We start from the raw sequence: 21,393 nt of genomic DNA, 5'->3' as shown, positions 1-21,393 counted from the left end.
TACTTCTACATCCTGTCTTAAAATCTGCTTTATCTTACATTAATATTGCTACCTCAGCTCTCTTTTGGTTAGTGTATTACCTGATATAATTTTTTTGCCCTTTTACTTTAAACCTGTCTTATAGTTAGCCTTTTAAGTATGTGTGTATTTTGAGAACAGAGTTCAGTTGGGTCTTGGTTTTTTTATCCTGTCTGAGAGCTTCTGCCTTTTAATTAGAGTGTTTATATTTAATGTAATTGTTGGTAGAATTGGGTTTTTTTTCCCCTTTTTACCCCATTTATTTTTTTTTCCGTCAGTTCTTCTTTTCCTACCTTGGATGAATTGCCCATTTTATACTATTTGATTTTTTTCTGCCACATTGGCTTTTTTTTTTTTTTAATAATTTTTATTGTGCTTTAAGTGAAAGTTTACAAATCAAATCAGTCTCTCACATATAAACTTATATACACCTTACTACGTACTCCCACTTACTTTCCCCCTAATGAGTCAGCCTGCTCCCTTGTTCCAGTCAATCCTTTCGTGACTGTTCTGCCAGTTTCTAATCCCCTCTACCCTCCCATCTCCCCTCCAGACAGGAGGTGCCAACATAGTCTCAAGTGTCCACCCGATACAAGTAGGTCACTCCTCATCAGCATCTCTCTCCAACCCATTGTCCAGTCCAATACATGTCTGATGAGTTGTCTTCTGGAATGGTTCCTGTCCTGGGCCAACAGAAGGTTTGGGGACCATAAATGCCGGGATTCTTCTAGTCCCAGTCAGACCACCAAATCTGGTCTTTTTATGAGAATTTGGGGTCTGCATCCCACTGGTCTTCTGCTCCCTCAGGAGTTCTCTGTTGTGCTCCCTGTCAGGGCAGTCAACGGTTGTGGCCGGGCACCATCTAGTTCTTCTGGTCTCAGGATGATGTAAGTCTCTAGTTCATGTGGCCCTTTCTGTCGCTTTGGCTCATAATTACCTTGTGACCTTGGTGTTCTTCATTCTCCTTTGATCCAGGTGGGTTGAGACCAATTGATTCATCTTAGATGGCTGCTTGTTAGCATTTAAGACCCCAGACCCCACACTTCAAAGTGGGATGCAGAATGTTTTCTTAATAGAATTTATTTTGCCAGTTGACTTAGATGTCCCCTGAAGCCATAATCCCCAAAACCCCTTCGAAGCATTCAGTTTATTCAGGAAACTTCTTTGCTTTTGGTCCAGTCCAGTTGAGCTGACCTTCCCTGTATTGAGTGTTGTCCTTCCCTTCACCTAAAGTAGTTCTTATCTACTAACTAATCAGTAAATAACCCTCTCCCACCCTCCCTCCCTCCCCCCTTCTCGTAACTACAAAAGAATTTGTTCTTCTCAGTTTAAACTGTTTCTCAAGATCTTACAATAGTGGTCTTACACAATATTTGTCCTTTCGCATCTGACTAATTTCACTCAGCATAATGCCTTCCAGGTTCACCATGTTATGAGATGTTTCACAGATTCCTCACTGTTCTTTATCAATGCGTAGTATTCCATTGTGTGAATATACCATAATTTATTTATCCATTCATCCGTTGATGGACACCTTGGTTGCTTCCAGCTTTCTGCTGTTGTAAACAGTGCTGCAATAAACATGGGTGTGCATATATCTGTTCATGTAAGGCTCTTATTTCTCTAGGATATATTCCGAGGAGTGGGATTTCTGGGTTGTATGGTAGTTCTAACTTTTTAAGGAAATGCCAGATAGATTTCCAAAACGACTGTACCATTTTACATTCCCACCAGCAGTGTATAAGTGTTCCAACCTCTCTACAACCTCTCCAACATTTATTCTTTTGTGTTTTTTTGGATTAATGCCAGCCTTGTTGGAATGAGATGGAATCTCATCGTGGTTTTCGGCACTGGGTTAATGGCTAATGATAAAGAGCATTTTCTCATGTATCTGTTAGCTGCCTGCATATCTTCTTTAGTGAAGTGCGTGTACATATCATTTGCCCAATTTTTAATTGGGTTATTTGTCTTTTTGTGGTTGAGTTTTAACAGAATCATACAGATTTTCGAGATCAGGTGCTAGTTGGAGAGGTCATAGCTGAAAATTCTTTCCCAGTCTGTAGGTGGTCTTTTTACTCTTTTGGTGAAGTCTTTAGATGAGCATAGGTGTTTGATTTTTAGGAGCTCCCAGTTATCTGGTTTCTCTTAGTCATTTTTAGTAATGTTTTGTATTCTGTTTATGCCTTGTATTAGGGCTCCTAATGTTGTCCCTATTTTTTCTTTCATGATCTTTATTGTTTTAGTCTTTATGTTTAGGTCTTTGATGCACTTGGAGTTATTTTTTGTGCATGGTGTGAGGAATGGGTCCTGTTTCATTATTTTGCAAATGGATATCCAGTTATGCCAGCACCATTTGTTAAAAAGACTGTCTTTTCCCCATTTAACTGACACTGGGCCTTTGTCAAATATCAGCTGCTCATATGTGGATGGATTTATATCTGGGTTCTCAATTCTGTTCCATTGGTCTATGTGCCACATTGGCTTTTATAACCCGTGTGTGTGTGTGCATGTGTATGTGTGTCTGTGTGTGTAGGTATGTGTGTGGTTGCTCTACAGATTGCAAAGTATAGAGTTATCACAGTCAACCTTCCAACAATATTATACTACATCATGAACAATGTAAGAACTTCACAACAGTATAATAATTGCATTCATCTTCTGTCCTCTGATTATCTTATATTTCACTTCTACTTAGACCGTGAACCCCACAGTACAGTTTTACTTTTTTTTTTTTTGAAGCAAAAAGAAAGTTTTATTCAGCATATATTCAAAAAGACAGAAGTGGGAAATGGACAAGCGTGTTGCTAGAGCCATGTCTGCCTGAGTCTAAGGAAATTATAGAATAGACAGAAGTGGGAAAACAGGCAAGCATGCCGCCAATTCTGTGTCTGCCTGAGTCCAAGGAAATATTACAGAATAAGCAAATATTGGAAAACGGGTGAGCATGCTGCCAGACATGTCTGCCCGAGTCCCCATGTTTACTGTTTTGCCTTAAGTAATCAATACATTTTAAGATACTTCCTGTGTATGTGTGTTCTTTCCTTATTGCAGTTTTGGCATTTTTCTTTAATATAAAGAACTTCTTTCAGCATATTTCATAGTGAAAGTTTGTTGAAGACAAATTTGCTCGCATGTTATTTTTATCTGCGAATGTTTTTATCTTGCTTTCATTTTTGAAGGCTGTTTTTGCTGGGTATAGAATTCTAGGTTGTCAATTTTGGTTTTGTTTCCTCCCTTTTAGTGCTTTAAAGATACTGTTGCATCTGGACGTCATTCTCTCTGTTAAGAAATCAGCCATAATTTGTATTGCTGTTCCCTTTAATCTTCTGACTGCTTTTAAGATCTGTTTTTTATCTTGAAATAGCACAAGAAGCCACAGATGAAGATATTTAGAAGAGAAATTGAAAAAACGAAGTGAACTATTTTATGTGGGGATAATAGAGCCATATAATTTAACTTTATTGGTGTCACTCAGCTGATACTTTAGGCACTGAAGCATTTAATGTAGCATGCTGTGTCATTTGGCGTGTTTTAAGAAGGGATTTGTTGGTTCACTGCATTGTGATACAGAGCTCTGGAAAGAAAGGCTGTGCTTTTGAGGCCGACAGCTCATTTGAGTGGGATAGGTTTGCTATGGCATCCAGTCATGATGATGGAACACTGTGTGGCTGATGCTGACTATCTAGACATATATGCAATGTTTGGTTGTGGGAGTGAAAGACATCTCCCAATATGTGGACAGAGCATGGCGCGAAACATCTTGGGACTCGTGGGCACCATCAAAGTCTGCTTTAGGCTGTTGGCTACAGACTGGTTTTCAGGGATAAGAATTTAATCCTGGAGTCTGGGTGAAGGAGAAGGGGACGTGAACTATAAAGAAGGATTTCCAAAGGCAAGACAGAGTTTTAATAAAAAATGGAGTGGGTTCTGATATAGGTAATTAGATATTAAGACATAGGCAAATGAGTCAGAAACCCAGGTATTACATTTTGGATTTATATCAGTTGGGCTTCTTTGATTACAAGCATCAAAACTTGCAAACTTAACAAAAAGTGAATTTATTGGAAGTACACAAAATTGAAAGTAGAACTGAAAAATCAGTGTCTGAAAGCACGAGAATTAGAAGTACACCAAAGATTCTTGGTAGCAGTAGTCTTTTCTCGTTGGGGCAGGAGAGAATAGAGAAGGTACGCGAACTGTGATTGATTGCAAATATTGATAATAAATACAAATTCAAATTTTATGCTGAATCTCAAGGTAGATATTAATGATGATAATAAGAATAAATGTAATTTCAAAAAATCAGAACAGGCAATTCTAAGGCAGAGATTTGGGTTCAGACCAGTTCTACACTTGTTTGCTATGTGATCTGGGGTAAATTACTTAAACTTCCTGTGCCTCGTTTTTCTCTTCAATGATATAGTGATAATAATAGTGCCTAGCTCAGGACTGGAGCCCTGGTGGCACGATAGTTAAGAGCTACAGCTGCTAACCAAAAGGTCAGGAGTTCGAATCCACCAGCCTCTCCTTGGAAACCATGTGGGGCAATTCTACTCTGTCCTGTAGGGTTCCTGTGAGTTGGAGGCAATGGGTTTGGTTTTGGTTTTGCTAAGGACCGTTTTGAAAAGTGCTAGTGCCTGATACATAGAAATCAATTAATGAATGTTAGCTGCTCACAACAACCTTAGCAACAATAATAATGTGAAGGTCAAAGGTTAATTATTTGTGTTGTGCACAATTTTACACAGCTGCCCATAAAGCTAATTTACTGCAGCTTTTGTTTATTGTTATTTCATCATTTAGCATACTTTATGGGCTGAGATTGTGTTAACTCACTGAAGATAAAAAGAAAGAGGACACAATTCTCCTTTACCTAGTGTATTGTTTTTCAGATTCCAGGTTACAGCTGGTTATTGGATCAGGTGGTCATTGGATCAGTTGATTACTGAATTGTGACCATAATTTTTTCCTGATGAACTATAATACAGAAAATATCAGAAAAATTATATATAATAAGGACAAATATTTGGTGAAATATGTTTTTAATATGATATGCACACATGCATTCATATTCATATATATGTGTATTTGGTTGTAATATAAAATTTAATTCTTACTGTGGGCCATGGTTAGGAAAAAAAAATGCTGTTCTAGTATATAAAACCCATTGATGTCAAGTTGATTCTGGCTCATAGCGAACCTACAGGACAGAGTAGAACTGCCCCATAGGGTTTCCAAGGAGCTGCTAGCGGATTTGAACTGCCAACTTTTTGATTAGCATTGGAGGTCTTAACCATTGTGCCAGTAGGCTCTGTTCTAGTATATAAACAGTACACTATATTTTGAGACTGCAAGGCTAATAAATCAGAGCTGAAATTTAAATTGGGAATAATGAAATTATCATTGCGCCAATAAAATATTAAACGTTACCTGATTAGGGTCCGTGCCCTGGAGCAGTCGAGCCAATGAAACAAACTCCAAGTCCGAAAGAGTGAGAAAGTTTATTCAGGAGATGCATATATCAACAGGGACCCCACAGCAACACAGTCTGGCTATGGAGTCCCAAAGAGCAGTTTTACATTAGAACTTACATAGAATCTTAGAAGGGTTACAGGTGTCTTTGTAGTCCCCTGCCAGACATTTCTTTATTAGACTAAAGATATTCATCTTTTCCTGTGGGGCTTGTAGACCACAGGTGGTCAGACATAACAAAAGGTCATTTGCATCAGTTTAAAACAAAGAACAAAGCCATTAACATTTGGTCAAAACAAAGTCATTAACAGAGGTTTGTGAAGGAGGAGGCAGGCAGAGCAAGCAGAAGAATTTACAGGTTCATCATGGCATTAGTTATATCAAGCTCTCCGTTTCTCCTTTTGAAAAAGGAGAAAACATGCTGGTAAGTTTTGGGGTCACATATTCCCCCCTTTGAAACTTGGATGACCACATTTATCGGTACCAAGTTTCAACTTATTCTTTACAGATCAGAGTGTTTCAGGTGAAAGGATTGGGCCTTCTGGCTGCGACAGGTTTGAGCCATCCATTGGGCAGTTTGACTCCGGACAGAGAATGTCATCACACATACAGGCATAAATTGGCGACAGCAACAGATTAACAGGCCTATAACAACCAATCTAATTTCACTAATAAGATTTTTAGCCAGGTAAGTCTGGCAGCCAAGAGGTCAGTCGAGAAAATCAAATCCTTCATGAATTTTGTAACAGGCCCCCAGCTATAAATATCAGAATATTTTAACTCTGTGTATAAGAGTATAAACCCTGATGAGACAGAACTCGCAGGCCGAGTTGGCATGTAACCCTCTGTCCAGACAGAAATCAGTAATGTTTAACTCTTCTCTAGTAATACAGACCTAAAAATTTTTATCTTTTAACAAGGGGTTGGGGGATGTTTATCTCAGGCACAAAGATCAGTTGGGCTTTCCACGCCTTTTCACTGTAGACCAGGCAGGGCTTGACTTGGAATGAGGGGTCCACAGTTTGACTCCTGCAAGCTTTACAACTGTGTCAGCTTTGAGTGGGGCAGTGAAGGGTCCAGTCCACTTAGGCTGTAACGGGAGGTCTTTCTACTTCTGGAGGAGCACCTGGTCACAGGTATTTCAAGAGGGAACTTTTATCTGATATAACTGGGAAAGAATTTTGGTAAGAGAAAGCAAATATTTAGACATCATTACATTAGGGGGTGGGTGGAGGATTGTGGGGAGAGTTGGTTGAGACAATATGGTCTCCCACAAACTGTCTCAAAAGGACTGATTTTAAGTTTTCCCCGGGGTGCAATACGGACTCAGGAGGGCCAGTGGCAAAACATCTGTCTAGGGCACAGTTTACTAAGATATCGTTTCATGGTGTGATTCATTATTTCAGCCTTTTTCACTAGATTGAGGCCTCCATGTTGTGGGGAGTTTTCACTTTATTCTTAAAGCAGTTGAAACCTGTTGTACCTCTCTCTAGCCATCTTGGTCTGGCAGGGAAAAGTCTCTTTCCATCCTGAACAAGAATCTACACACACCCAGTAAATATTTCATCGGATGTTTAGTTTAGTTTTGAAGCCTTCACAAAAGTTAAATTTGATTTCTTTCAAAAGCTGGGTTTGATATAGTGCTAGCTGACTGGAGGTGAGCCACAAACGTCTTTTTTTTCCAACATTACAGTCACTGCGTGAGGGACAAACGTGATACTATCGTGTCCCAAAGAAATTTACTCAACCACCTTTGATACTGCTAGGTGCTAGGCAACTGCTCGGAGGGAGGCCGGCCAGCCTTTTGAGACATTGTCCAGATTTTTAGATAAATAGGCAACAGGGTGTCTCCAGTGTCCCAACAGCTGGATTAATATACCAACAGTTCTTTTTTTTTTTTTTTCTATATAATTCAAAGGGTGTTTGATAATCTGGTTAATGAAATCTGGGGCTTTCATTAACCACAAATTTAGATCACAAAAGACTCTTTGACACTCACGAGTCCATTTGAAAGGATCTCTCTCTGCCCCCTAAGTAGCCTGATTGAGGTTAACTTGTAACTTTCTTAAAGACACCGGGTCCAAAAAGTTTAAGACAGTCACAGTATTTGTAAGAATCTTTCTCAGACTTATTCCCTATCAGGAGGTCCACATAAAAAAGAATATTCCTCAGCTGAAGAGAGGTAATCGCTCTAGATCTTGGGCCAGCACTGTTTCAAAATTAGTGGGGAGTTCTTAAATCCTCAAGGTAGCAGTCTAACAGAGTTGTTTCTTCCCTTTTCTCCCGTTTCCATTTGGAATCAAAGATTAGCTGGCTCTGCAGTCAGTGGGATATGAAAGAGCCTTTTAAATCCAAAACAGTGAAAGGAGTCCTGGAAGGTGGAAGGGCAATAGTAGGGCACATAGGTTTGGGACTACTGGGTATAAGGTCTTCACAACTTTGTTAACAACCTGCAAATCTTGAACAAAAGCGTAGCCACTGGTCGAGGTCGATGTCTTCTTCACTGGGAGAACAGGAGTGTTGAATGGGGATTGGCACTCCAGCAACAGTCCTTACTCTGGGTATCCGGTGATTAGTCCTGTAGCCCCAGGTGAGCCTCAAGGAGGCATGACATTGAGTAATAGCTCCACCGTCACAGAGAGGACAGTCCAAGCTCGTCTTAGCCAGCCACTGGCCCAAATCGCTTGGGCCATGTCATCAACCACTCTTTGAACTGTGGGTGAGATGGTCGCCAGGGATAGCACCGGTTCAATGAGTGCTAAGAGCCTTTCCAGGTGTTTGCTGGCAGAACTGTCAGAGACAGGCCTTTTTCATCAAAAGAGATTTCGGCATGTACTTAGGAAATCCCGTCTCATATGGGGGATCGAGAATTCAGGCATGTATAGAAACTCGGGGCATAGCTTAGCTTTTCTGATTTCATAGTCTATTGGCTGCAAAAAAGAATTGAGTAACCTCTTTTCCAGTCACCCTGACAACTTGAGTACTGCTGGTCGAGGCAGTTCCTTTAGGGTTCTGGCTGAGTACTGAGAAGGCTTCTCCCATATCAACCAAAAAGTCTACTGGTTGTCCTCCTCCTGCTCTTTCATAATTCCTTGAAAAAGCTTCTCCCCCCTTTCAATCTTGCCTGGCCCTTTTCCATTCTTCTTTTTGGAGCACTTATTTTTCCAGTGTCCCCGCTGTTTGCAAAATGCAGTTTGGTTTTTCTTTTAGTCAGGGTGCATCCTTACCGCGGTCTCATTTTCTTCCCTCAGATGATCCTAGAACAGTGGTCAGTAGATTGGCCTGTTTCTTCATGTTCTGGTCTTTTCTTTTTCTCGACCTCTTTTACCTGATCTCTGTTGGTAAAGGCCTTAAATGCGTTCAGACACCAGGAACGGATTATGGACTCACATTATCTGAAGTGGCCCTTCTACAGCAGGGACTGGCACCTCCCGGAGTGGGTAAAGCCCTCTCCGGGGAACTGGGCTAAATCATACCCCACTGCTAATATGGCGTAGGAAGACCATATCTGTCCCACCTCCTCCGCCCCCCGTTTCAATGCCGTCCTGTCTTTATCTTTTGGTACCACCTCGGAGGGTCATAAGTGGGGTTTTTTGAGGTGGGGAAAGGAGAAGAACATCCTCCAGTTCTTCATCTCTTAATCTTGTCATCATCATTCACCTGCACAAGAGGGTCTAAAACAGAGGCTTTACCCTTTTTCCATGCCATAAAGTTATAAAACATTTTACATACAGCTTTTCATCTCACTTGTTAGCTCCAGTACAGAACAGATCAAGCTTCGTAATAGTACCAAAATCTCCAGAACCATTTACAGACCACACTTGGTTACGCAAAATATTAAGATGTCTCTTTGTTAGGGAATCCCATCCTAAATAAGCCCAGTTCTTAGTGGACTCTCGGCCGGAACCTTAGCTCCTGGGTACCCACTAGCAACAATGGGGAACCTCACCAGTCTCTCATCCAACCTCCTGGGACCTAGTCAGCCATTCTTGAAGGGAGTCTGTGAGAACCGATGCCCCTGTGGCTTTTACAGAGGATTTGCCACCCAATGCCCAGTTACCTACCATGGTCAACAGAAACTTTCTCCCTCTGTCTGGAGCTCACTGCCGTGGAGTCCTCCCCCATTGCCAGCCGTCTGGGTCACCACAGGTTGAGAGACCTCCACAATTCAAGGCGGGGTGCACCTTCTCTCCCTTTTCTCCCTTTTCTCCCTTCTCTCCCTTCTCTCTTCCCTGGTCCATCCCAGGGATTCGGTCCTTAGGGAGACAGAACCAGAGCCTGAATAATTTTAGCCCCAAGTTGGGTGCCAAAAACTTGTTACCTGATCAGGGTCCATGCCCTGGAGCAGTTGAGCCAATGAAACATACTCCAAGTCAGAAAGAGTGAGCAAGTTTATTAAAGAGTTGTATACATCACCAGGGACCCAGCAGCAACACAGACTGTCTCTACGGAGTCCCAAAGAGCAGTTTTACATTAGAGCTTATATAGAAGGGTTACAAGTGCCTTTGTAGTCCAAAGATGGCCTGGCTGGAGGAGTTATGCATTGCAGGATAGTGACAAAAGACTATCAGACTAAAGAGATACATATCAGATACCTGGGCTGTGATTTTCCTGTGGGAGTTGTAAGTCACAGGTGGTCCAACAGAACAAAACAAAGTTCTTTGCATCAGTTTAAAACAAAGAACAAAGCCATCAACATTAGGCCAAAACAAAGTCTTTAAGGGAGGTATGCGAAGGAGGAGGCAGGCAGAGGAAGGAGAATAACTTAGAGGTTCTTCATGGCGTTAGTTATGTCAAGCTCTCAGTTGCCCATTTTGAAAAAGGAGAAAACATGTTGGGGCATATTGGGGTCACATTAAATCATCGATAAATTTATTGAGAGATGTTTGTGATGTTTTACAAGGAAATCTCCAAAACTTTGTATAATAAGCAAGTCAAAGAGAAGATTTGCATTCTGTAGGAAGGCTAAATGTTGTAAACATCAATTTAATCCCTGGATATTAGCGTCCTAACCAGGGCAGTAGGTTTATAGTTTAGGAGGACAGACAAGTATTAAACAATTACAAGAATGATGTTTAACATAGGGCAAACGTAAGGTGAAATCTGAACGTATGATGAGGACCTACAGTTCTTTCTGGTATTAATTAGAGATTTAATATAATTGCAGCCAAAATCTCAGCAGGTTTATTTTTGGGTTTCATCAAAATGACTCCAAAATGAGAACACCAAAGAAAGTGGTTTGTGTGCATTAAGAAAGACAAAAAGAAGGGGAGGAAACTCTTCAGAGCAGAGTAGAATACTGACACAAATAGAAAAAGCAATGGAAAACCCAGACATCCGTGCTGAAATATCTACAATAAAACAATTGGACATAGAAGGATTTTACAGTAAAGTTGTTGAAGAAAAGTCATTAGTAGTATAGAACAAATTACTTTGTTCCTTGTCTTATACTTTAGTAAATTCAGATGGCTTAAAGAGTTGAAAATTTTTTTTTTAATTCAAGGTATAAAAAAAGAATTTAGAAAAAAATTAAATATTTAAGTTTTAAGTGACAAAAGAAACCTCCAGGAAGGGCTATCTTGATTTAGGTATGTGTAAATTAAAAAAAAAAAAAAAATTCTGTTTAATAAAAAGCAAATTCAAACAAGAAAATAGAATTTTAAGTAGTTGTCTTAGTCTGGGTTCTCTAAAGGAACAAAACCACTGAAGCATATATATAAATATATATGCATAGATTTATTTCAAGGAAATGGCTCACTCAGTTGTGGAGGCTGGCACATCCCAAATCCGAGGGTCAGGCCACAGGCTGGGAACGCTCCTGAATCACGTGGTTGCAGGAGCAGCAGACTGCCCTCTCACAGGGCTGTGGGAGCTGGCAAATCTAAAATCTGCAGGCACCAGATTGAAGGCTTCTCACGTCCCAAGAACTGGAGGTCCAAGGATGATGAGATGAATGCAGGATTGAGAGTGAGCTTTACCAGAACACTTGTATATATTGGATGCAGGCCACACCCCCAAGGAAACTCCCCTTCCAAATATTGGCTGCTCGCATCCGATCACAAAATGGAGGATGATTACATAATGTCTGTCAGACCACTGAGAACCGTGGCCTAGCCAAGTTGACACATAATGTTAACCATCAATATAATACTTGCTTAGAATACTATAGATGAAAGGTCTATCCGCATATAACACCATTCTAGTCGATTGGAATGTTAGTTAATTTTTCTTTGTTTAAAATGTCTTTGCCCCAACCATCTGTTAGGATTATATCATATCTGAAGCACTTACTGAAAATCAGGCCTTATAAGTTTGTATTTGTTAAATCCTCTCAAATATAGCTTGAGCCATTATACTGTATAATCCCACAGGTGCATTAGAGTGTCACTGTAAAATGATCTTCAGTGTGCAATCTAGAGTCTGTGTGACACGATGTGATTGTTTGCCCACGTACGGTTGTGTGTGTCTGTGTTGTGTGTCAAGGCTTTGCACCTGTTAGTTCTGGTTCAAACCCCTGCTGAGAATATGAGTTTCTAACAAGTTCCTACCACCACCACCCACTGCTGTTGAACAAGTTCCTAGGTGATGGTAATACTGCTGGTTAGGGATCAATTTTTGAGTCAGAACCAACACAATGACAAGTTTTGGGTTTTTTTGCTTGTTTTTTTTAGTAATGCAGTAGAGTGATGGTTCTCAAAATTTGTCATACATAAGAATCATCTGGGGAACTTGTTCAACTGTAGATTCAGTGTATCTGGGGTGGAAATGCAAGTACTCAGCAGGGATTTGAACTGGAACAAACCGGTTGGAAGCTCTAGTTTGACTGCCTTTTTAAAAAGAAAAAAAATCAGCATTTCCACTTCCTCTGCTTCCTTTGCCAGGACGCCTCTTGTGTTTGTGTTGTAGCTTATCTGAAACACAAGGCAGCTTTGTTGACATCACTGATGATGCTTGTTAGCAGGGGTTGTTCAGTGCAGCCAGCCCTTTTTGTTAGTCACTCAAAGTAGCCATGTCCATTTCAGCTGCCCTGGAACTCATAGGAAGATCCCCGTTTTTACAAACTCCTGAGAGAACCACCTGGGTAAGATGGAATTCATTATAGGATTCTCCAGCAGGTTTTCGTTTGGGAAAGTTCAAATATCAGAGCAAAAGCCTATTTTGATGCTGTGTCAGAAAAGAAACTCTTCCTTGATTTGTTTTCTCTTTAAAAATAAAGTAGAAGATAGTTTGCTGATAATAGTCCTCTAGTGCTCTTAGATAGAGGAGGATTCATTCGCCTTTCTCAATTTTTAGTAACATGAATACAAATAACATAGTATTAATAAGTTCAGAATCTTAACTGGAACCCATAGAAGTGGCTAAGACACTTTACTCAGTAAAGCAACCCAAAATATCACTTAACTACTATTGAATTACTTAATTTTTGTGCAGTGATGTAATTTTTATGTATTGTTTTTGCACCTGTGTATTTGTTAAATACATTATGCAGTATCCCGAAACCAAACTCACTGCCATCGAGTTGATTCTGACTCATAGCAGCCCTATAGGACAGAGGAGAACTGTCCCATAAGGGTTTCCAAGGCTGTAAATCTTGAGCAAGCAGACTGCCACACCTTTCTCCCTTGGAGTGGCTGGTGGGCTCAAGCCACTGTCCTTTTGGTTAGCAGCTGACCGCTTTAACCACTGCAGCACCAGGGCTCCTTTATGCAGTACGCTTAGCACGATATCCAGCACGTAGCAAGTGTTCAGTAAATGCCAGCTGCTTATTACGTGTGCTGTGAAGCACGGACGTTGTGTGTATATGGCCATTTCTTCAGTGTTCTTTAAAAAGGGGATACTTTTTGACCATTCGAGGAGGTTTTTCCACCCTCTGATGCTTAAGAAAGCTTTTCTCAAAATGTGTCCTAATTTTGGCCCAGACACTTCTTGTCTTGATTAAGGTTTAATAGAGGGTACTGTCATTGGTTGGTGTCAAAGTTCTTGAGAAAGGATGTGATTTTATTAATTGATTCAGTAGGAGATTATGTTCGTGATCATCTATAAGCTCTTAAGTTTTGATGGAAATAATCGCATTTCCCCTTAACATTCCAAATCTAAACCGTTAAAAAAAAAATAGTTTTGTATTGTTTTTAAGTATAGCAATAACTTAAACATTAATAACTCTTAACTATTTTGAGCTATACTGTAACTTTATACTATTTAGAGTAATTTTTTCAGTTCTCAAAAATACTGGTTATGTGAGGCTTCTAAAGTATGAATTTATTTTCCTTAATGGTCTACTCAGATGACCTATTTTGTCTTGGGTGGGTTTTGATAGTGGTTTTTAGGGACTTCGTCTATTTCATCTGGGTTGTCAAATTTGCACGCATAGAATTATTCATAGTATTGCTTATTTACTTTTAATGTCTCTGGGGTCTCTGTTGATATCCCTGCTTTCATTCTTGATATGTGTCCTCTGTGTCCTGGTATGTGCTTTGTATCATTTGTTCTTTCTCATTTTTGCTACAGGTTTAGCAGTTCTCAAAGAACCTGTCTTTGGTTTCCTCCCTTTCTCTCTATTCTTTATGTTTCAAATTTCATTTCAAGTTCATTGGATTCTTCTCTTTATTATTTTTTTCTTTCCATTTATTGGCTTTATTTTGCTCCCATTATTGATTTGACACCTTTATTCTTTTCTAATATAGTTGTTTAATAACATAAATATCCCTCTAGGAACTGCTTTAATTGCATGTTACAATTTTGGTATGTCAGTATATTTTCTAATTTACCTTTGACCAATGGATCATTTAGAAAACAGAACAGTTGCCATCAAGTTGACTGTGATGTATGGCAACCACATGTTTGTCAGAGTAGAACTGTGCGCCGTAGGGTTTCCAGTGGCTGAAGCAGATCACCAGGCATTTCTTCTGAGGTGCCTCTGGGTGGACTTGAACCACTAAAGTTTTAGGTTAGCAGAGTGTGCATTAACCTTTTGCGCCACCCAGGGACTCTTCGGTATCATTTAGAAATGTGTTTATTTACTTTCTAAGTGTTTGGAGATTATTCTCCTGTTACCCATTTCTACTTAAATTTCATTGTGGTCAGAAAGCATACTTTTTGTGTATTTTTAAATCTTACAAACTGAGCTTCTCAAATTTGAAGATTCATTCTCTTTTTTTTTTAAACAGTGCATAGAGAAGAAATGCAGATTTCTAAAATCTTATTTCCCCTGTGTTTTTTGCAGTGCTGGCATTTGGTGTGGATGAATTCAGGTAGAACTGAATGCCTGCAGTTATTAATCTCTTGTGTTGAACTTCTTTCTGACAGCATGATGGAAGTGGTTCATTGCATGACATTCAGCTGTCATTGCCATCTAGTCCGGAACCAGAAGACAGTGATCAGACATATAAGGTATGGCTAGGTAATCAGGTTGAATTTTTCAGAATTCCTTTTTATTACTGAAACAATAAAGCATTAGCCTACATCTTTGCTGTCTTGATTTACTTTTAAAATGATAATCCCTTGTTGCTTTAATTTGAATTTTTTTATCAGTTTAATTTGTCCTTGTATTAAACCCACTGCCGTCAAGTCGATTCCGACTCATAGCGACGCTATAGGACAGAGTAGAACTGCCCAATAGAGTTTCCAAGGAACGCCTGGCGAATTTGAGCTGCCGACCTCTTGGTTAGCAGCTGTAGCACTTAACCACTACGCCTTGTATTATTACTTATAAATAACAGATTTTTTAATATAGCTACCAATAAAGATCAAAATTGAGAAGTTATTTCTCACGTATAATCTCAACTTTGAAGAAGCATACTCAAAATTAGATTAATTCGTGTTGATCTTTATTTTCATGTTTGAAAATATAATTATACTATCCAGATGCATTTTAGCAAGTGTTTGAAAGTAGTTTCTATTTTTGTAAAAATATATACAACACGTTTGCTAATTCAGTGTTTTTCACATACATAATTTAGTGACACCAATTACATTAATCAAGTTGTGCCACCATCACCACTCTCTGTTGCTAAATTTTCCCTCCCCATAAATAGAAACTCCGTGCTTCCTAAATAGTGACTCCCCTACCCCTCCTCTTCCATCCCTGGTAACCATTAATAAACTTTGGTCTCTATACATTTGCCTCTTCGAGCTATCTTATGTGTGTGAAATCATGTAATATTTGTCCCTTTGTGACTGACTTTTTTCACTCAGCATAATGTTGTGAAGATAATTCCATGTTGTAGCATATATTTAGACTTCATTTGGCTTTATGGCTGAGTAATACTCCATTGTATGTATATACCACTTTTTGTTTATCCATTCATCTATTGATGCATATTTAGGTTTTTTCCACCTTTTGGTTATTGAGAACAGTGCTGCAGTGAACACTGGTGTATGTGGGTCTGTCTGTGTTGCTGCTTTCAACTCCCTTGGGTATGTATACACCTAGGAGTGGAATTGCAGGCTCATAGGTAGCTCTATATTTAACCTTTTGAGGAACTGCCAAACTGTTTTCCACAGTGGCTGTACTTTGCATTCCTACCAGCAGTGAATAAAGGCTCCAGTTTTTCCACATCCTTGCCAGCATTTGTTGTTTTCAGTTTTTTTGTCTTAGCCATCCTAGCGGGTGAAGTAATATCTCATTGTGGTTTTGATTTGCATCTTCCTAATGGGTAATGAGAAAACCCTGGTGGCATAGTGGTTAAAAGGTACAGCTGCTAACCAAAAGGTTGGGAGTTCAAATCCACCAGGCAGTCCTTGGAAACGCTATGGAGTAGTTCTGTGTTGCTATGAGTCGGAATCAACTCAATGGCAATGGATTTAACAACTAATGAAGTTGAGCATCTTTTCATGTGTTTGTTGACCATTTTTATATCTTCTTTGGTGAAAGAGGTATTGAAATTCTTTATATATTCTGACTATTAAGCCCTTATCCAGTATATAGTTCCCAGAAATTTTTTCCCAGTCTGTCTCTTCACTTTGTTGTTAAAATCTTTCACTGAACAGAACTTTTTGGTTTTGATGGATTCCAGTTTATCTGTTTTGTTACTAGTGCCTTCTCTGTCATACCTGAGAAGCCATTGTTAAAAACTAGGTCCCAAAACCATACCTCTGTATTTTCTTCTAGAACTTTTATGGTTTTAATTCTTCCATTTAAGTTCTTGTGATCCATTTTGAGTTAATTTTCATGTACGGTATGAGGTATGAGTCTAGCATGTAGCTTCCCGGTTGTCCCAGCACCATTTATTAAAGAGGCCATTCTTTCTTCTTTGCATGGACTTAACATCCTTGTCAAAATTGATTGACTGTAGATGTATGGGTTTGTTTCTGGACTCTTAATTCTGTTACATTTTTCCATGTGTCTATTGTTATATAAGTACCAGACCGTTTTGATTATTGTAGCTTTATAGTATGTTTTGAAATAGGGAAGTATAATTCCTCCTGCTTTCTTGTTGTTCTTCAAAATTGCTTTGGCTATTTGGGACTCCTTGAAATTCCATATAAATTTGAGGATTCGTTTTTCCATTTCTGCAATTTTATTAGAATTACTTTAATCTGTAGAATACTTTGGGTAGTATTGACATCTTAACAATGTTAAGTCTTCCAGTCCACGACCATGGAATGTCTTCTCATTTATTTAGACCTTCTTTAATCTCTGTCGGTGGTGTTTTATAATTTTCATTGTGTAAGTCTTTCACATCCCTAGTTAAATTTATTTTTAGGTACAGCCACCCCTCGGTATCTGTGGGGAATTGGATCCAGAACCCACCCCCACAACGGATACCAAAACTCACGAGTGCTCAAGTCTGTTATATAAAATGGCGTAGTATTTAATAGAACTTGTGTACATCCTCTTGTATACTGTAAATCATCTCTAGATTATTTATAATATATAATACAGTGTAAATGCTATGTAAATAGTTGTTTCATCACAATTTAAGACTTGCTCTGGAAGGTAGCCTTTTTCCTCTGTAAGTTTCTTGAGCTCTTCTGAGGATCTGATGCTGCCTGGACATCACATGATGCCGATTCCCCCAAGATTTTTTAAATTCTTGGGGTTGTAGCGCTTTACGTAGCTAGCGAGCCATCCCTTACTAAACTCCTTCCTCTGGCTCCCCTGTCACATTTAACCTTTGAGGGATTGCTTTGACCACTTAATTGCTTTTTGGGAGCCATTTTTTCACAGACACAAATGGTCCACACAACACAAGTAGTGAACAAAGGATACACGAGGCAAACAATGCTTAGACAATGAGTGCTAGAGAGAGACTGAGGATCTGTGAAATGGCAGGAGGCTGCAGCAGGGGCTGCCGGCACCACTTTATTTGCATGAATTTGGTGTAGTGCTCGTCGGCATGCAGCAAATTCCAGTTTTGCTTGTTGGAACTTTCTTTTTTCTCCCCCTCACCACTGAATATTTTTGATCCGTGCTTGGTTGAAGGTGCGGATGTGGAACCTGCAGGTATGGAACACTGACTGTATTTTATTCTCTTAAATGCTATTGTAAGTGGAATTGTCAAAATAATTTCTATGTGTGTGTGCTTTAGGTGAAGGTTTACAGAGTGTATTAGTTTCTCATTGAACAATTAATACACATATTGTTTTGTGGCTTTGGTTGGCAACCCTGTGACATGTCAGCACTCTCTCCTTCTTACCCTTGGGTTTCCCATTTCCATTTGTCCAGCTTTACTGTCCCTTCCTCTGCCTTCTCATCCTTGCACCAGGGCTGGTGTGCCCATTAGTCTCGTATATGTCGTTGAACTACATGTGTTATTGTTTGTTTGATGGGACTGTCTAATCTTTGGCTGAAGGGTGAACCTCAGGAGTGACTTTAGTAATGAGTTAAAAGGGGGCCATATTCTTGGGGTTTCTTCAGTCTTTGTCAGACCAGTAAGTCTAGTCTTTTTTTTTTTTTAATTTTTATTGTGCTTTAAGTGAAAGTTTACAAATCAAGTCAGTCTCTCACACAAAAACTTACATACACCTTGCTACATACTCCCAGTTGCTCTCCCCCTAACGAGATAGCCTGCTCCCTCCCTCCATTCTCTCTTTTCATGTCCATTAAGTCTGGTCTTTTTACAAGAATTTGGAGTCTGCATCCCACTGTTCTCCTGTTCCCTCAGGGGTTCTCTGTTGTGTTCCCTGTCAGGGCAGTCATCATCGGTTGTAGCTGGGTACCATCTAGTTCTTCTTGTCTCGGGCTGATGTAGTCTCTGGTTTATGTGGCCCTTTCTGTCCCTTGAGCTTGTAGTTACTTTGTGTCTCTGGTGTTCTTCATTCTCCTTTGGTCCAGGTGGGTTCAGACCAATTGACGCATCTTAGATGGCCACTTGCTAGCATTTACGACCCTAGATACCACTCTCCAAAGTGGGCTGCAGAATGTTTTCTTAGTAGATTTTATTATGCCAATTGACTTAGATGTCCCCTGAAACCATGGTCCCCAAATCCCCGCCCCTGCTATGCTGGCCTTGGAAGCATTCTGTTTATTCAGGAAACTTATTTGCTTTTAAGTCTGGTCTTTTTTTGTGAGTTAGAATTTTGTTCTACATTTTTCTCCAATTCTGTCCAGGACCCTCTATTGTGATTCCTGTCAGAGCAGTTGGTGGTGGTAGCTGGGCACCATCTAGCTGTGCTGGACTCAGTCTGGTGGAGGCTGTGGTAGTTGTGGTCCATTAATCCGTTGGACTAACCTTTCTCTTGTGTCTTTGGTTTTCTTCATTCTCCCTTGCTCCTGACGGGGTAAGACCAGTGGACTATCTTACATGGCTGCTCACAAACTTTTAAAACCCCACATACTACTCACCAAAGTAAGATATAGAACATTCTCTTTACCAACTATGTTATGCCAATTAAGCCAGATATCGCCTGAGTGAAAGAATATTTTTTTTAATATCTTTAGGTTTATTTTCAGTTGCAGAAAGTGCTTTCCTTTTTTTGAAATATTTTTTTAAGCACACAGTAGTATTCTTGCTTTATTTAATATCTTTTAGTAAAATTATTGTTTTTTTTTACATCCCACAGCAACAAATAACCTCAAAACATTGATGGCTTATAAAACAAAAGATTTCTTTTTTTTTAATTGTGTTTTAATTTCTCATACAAAAATGTATGCACATATTATTATGTGACATTAGTTGCAATCCCTATAATGTGACAGCACACTCCCCCTTTCCACTCTGGGTTTCTTGTGTCGATTCAACTGTTCCTGTCCCTTCGTACCTTCTCATTCTGCCTCTAGACAGGAGCCACCCGTTTGGTCTCGTGTATCTGCTTGAACTAAGAAGAAGCACACTCCTTACGAGTATTATGTTTTATAGTCCAGTCTAAACTTTGTTTGAAGAGTGGTCTTCGGGAATGGTGTTAGTTCTGGGTTAACAGAGTGTCTGGGGGCTATTATGGCTTTGGGGGTTCCTCCAGTCTGAGGCCGACCATTAAGTCTGGTCTTTTTATGTGGATTTGAGGTCTGCTTCACACTTTTCTCCGGCTCCATCGGGGACTGCCTGTTTTGTTTCCTCTCAGGGTGGTCATTGGTGAAAGCTGGGCACCATTTAGTTTTTCTGGTTTCAAGCTGATAGAGTCTCTGGTTTACGAGGCCCTTTTGTTTTTTCGGCTAATATTTTCCTTGTGTCTTTGGTGTTCTTCATTCTCCTTTGCTCCAGATGGGTTGGGACCAATTGATGCATCTTAGATGGTTGCTTGCAATCAGAAAAAAGTTTTTTTTCTCATTTTATGTTACATATGGCTGTAGATCAGTTGGGACTCTGCTTCATATGTCATCTTCATTCTGCTCCAGGCTGAAGAATCAGGATCTACCCTGGAAAATGTTCTTGTCACAGAGGGAAAAGAGCATTAGCAGAACCACACGTGCCTTTTGCTTGGATGTTGCCTAGTTATTTCCTCTCATGTTTTATTCTTGGGCAAAGCAAGTCAAGTTGCCAAGCCAGATATTAGGGGCACTGTGAAGCATAGTTTTCTCTTAAGAGGGGGAGCAACTTACTGGGAAAAAGATTGTATATAGAGCTTTCAGAATCAAAATAATATGGGCTGACAATCACAGCTACTTATTCTGATCTTAACTCTTTTACTTATTATTTACCTGTTCCTGCTCAAATCATTTTGTCTTGGGGCCTCCACCTTCTTGTCAGTATTATGATATTCTAAATTAGCAGGTCTACAGGGGGCATCTCTATTTTGAAAAAGTTTTAGTTACACACGCAGTTGAGAACTATTGACATTTTAAAAGCAAAGTTGATCTTTACTCCTGAGTTTTATTTTTTGTGAAACTAGTTTTTTTACCTTTAAAGAAACCCTTTTTAAAGAAAAAAAATCTTAATCCCAACTATTTTACGCGAGTGATGTTTTTATTTTTTACATGTTCCATTGGCCTATCTGGCCCATCAAATAGTTTGTTATGTATAGATATGATTTTATATTCTACTTTTTAATGTTATATAGAAGCTTTAAAATTTTACATAATTAGATATATTTATCATTTCATAATAGCTTCATTTGCCACAGTTTAGAAATGATCTGTAATCCATCTTGTTTTTCTCTCAGTTTTTAAAATTTTCTAAACTCTTTTTAAATTCAAGTGGAGATCATTTTTTGTATATGATAGACAGTCTTTTCCAATTGTGGTATACATAACCACAGTATTATAAAAATCTTTTTCTCCCCCATTGCTTTGTGATACTGATTTGACATGTTAAAGCCTTTGTAACGTGTCTCTTCTGATATTCTCTTCAGGAAACTTAATTTCCCCACTTGCGCTAGTTCCTCAGCAGGAGTACAAGGAACTCCTGAATAACTGAGGAAAAAAAAATAGTGATACACAAAAGAGGTTAACTATATGGTAATGAAACTACACTTTGGAAAAGTAACCTGATTCCTCCTTAACTTGACAATGGGTTTTCATTTAAT

The 21,393-nt window shown here is 39.3% G+C and overlaps 1 protein-coding gene across 10 annotated transcripts in view; it reads left to right on the top strand.

Annotated features, from left to right (window-relative positions):
* Positions 1-21,393, top strand: part of CCSER2 (coiled-coil serine rich protein 2) — a 245,528-nt gene that overhangs the window by 171,257 nt on the left and 52,878 nt on the right. For 9 of the 10 annotated variants that reach the window (XM_064290313.1, XM_064290309.1, XM_064290311.1 and 6 more), the window contains one exon: positions 14,797-14,880. The exons of the other annotated variant lie outside the window; for it this stretch is intronic. In XM_064290313.1, coding sequence (XP_064146383.1) covers positions 14,797-14,880 — 84 coding nt within the window. The remainder of the gene's footprint in view (positions 1-14,796; positions 14,881-21,393) is intronic. 10 annotated transcript variants of the gene reach the window in all.

The sequence above is a fragment of the Loxodonta africana genome, chromosome 8 (genome assembly GCF_030014295.1).
Source record: "Loxodonta africana isolate mLoxAfr1 chromosome 8, mLoxAfr1.hap2, whole genome shotgun sequence".
Taxonomy (NCBI): domain Eukaryota; kingdom Metazoa; phylum Chordata; class Mammalia; order Proboscidea; family Elephantidae; genus Loxodonta; species Loxodonta africana.
Note: the sequence above shows the minus strand (reverse complement) of the source record. Positions and strands in the feature narration are given on the sequence as shown.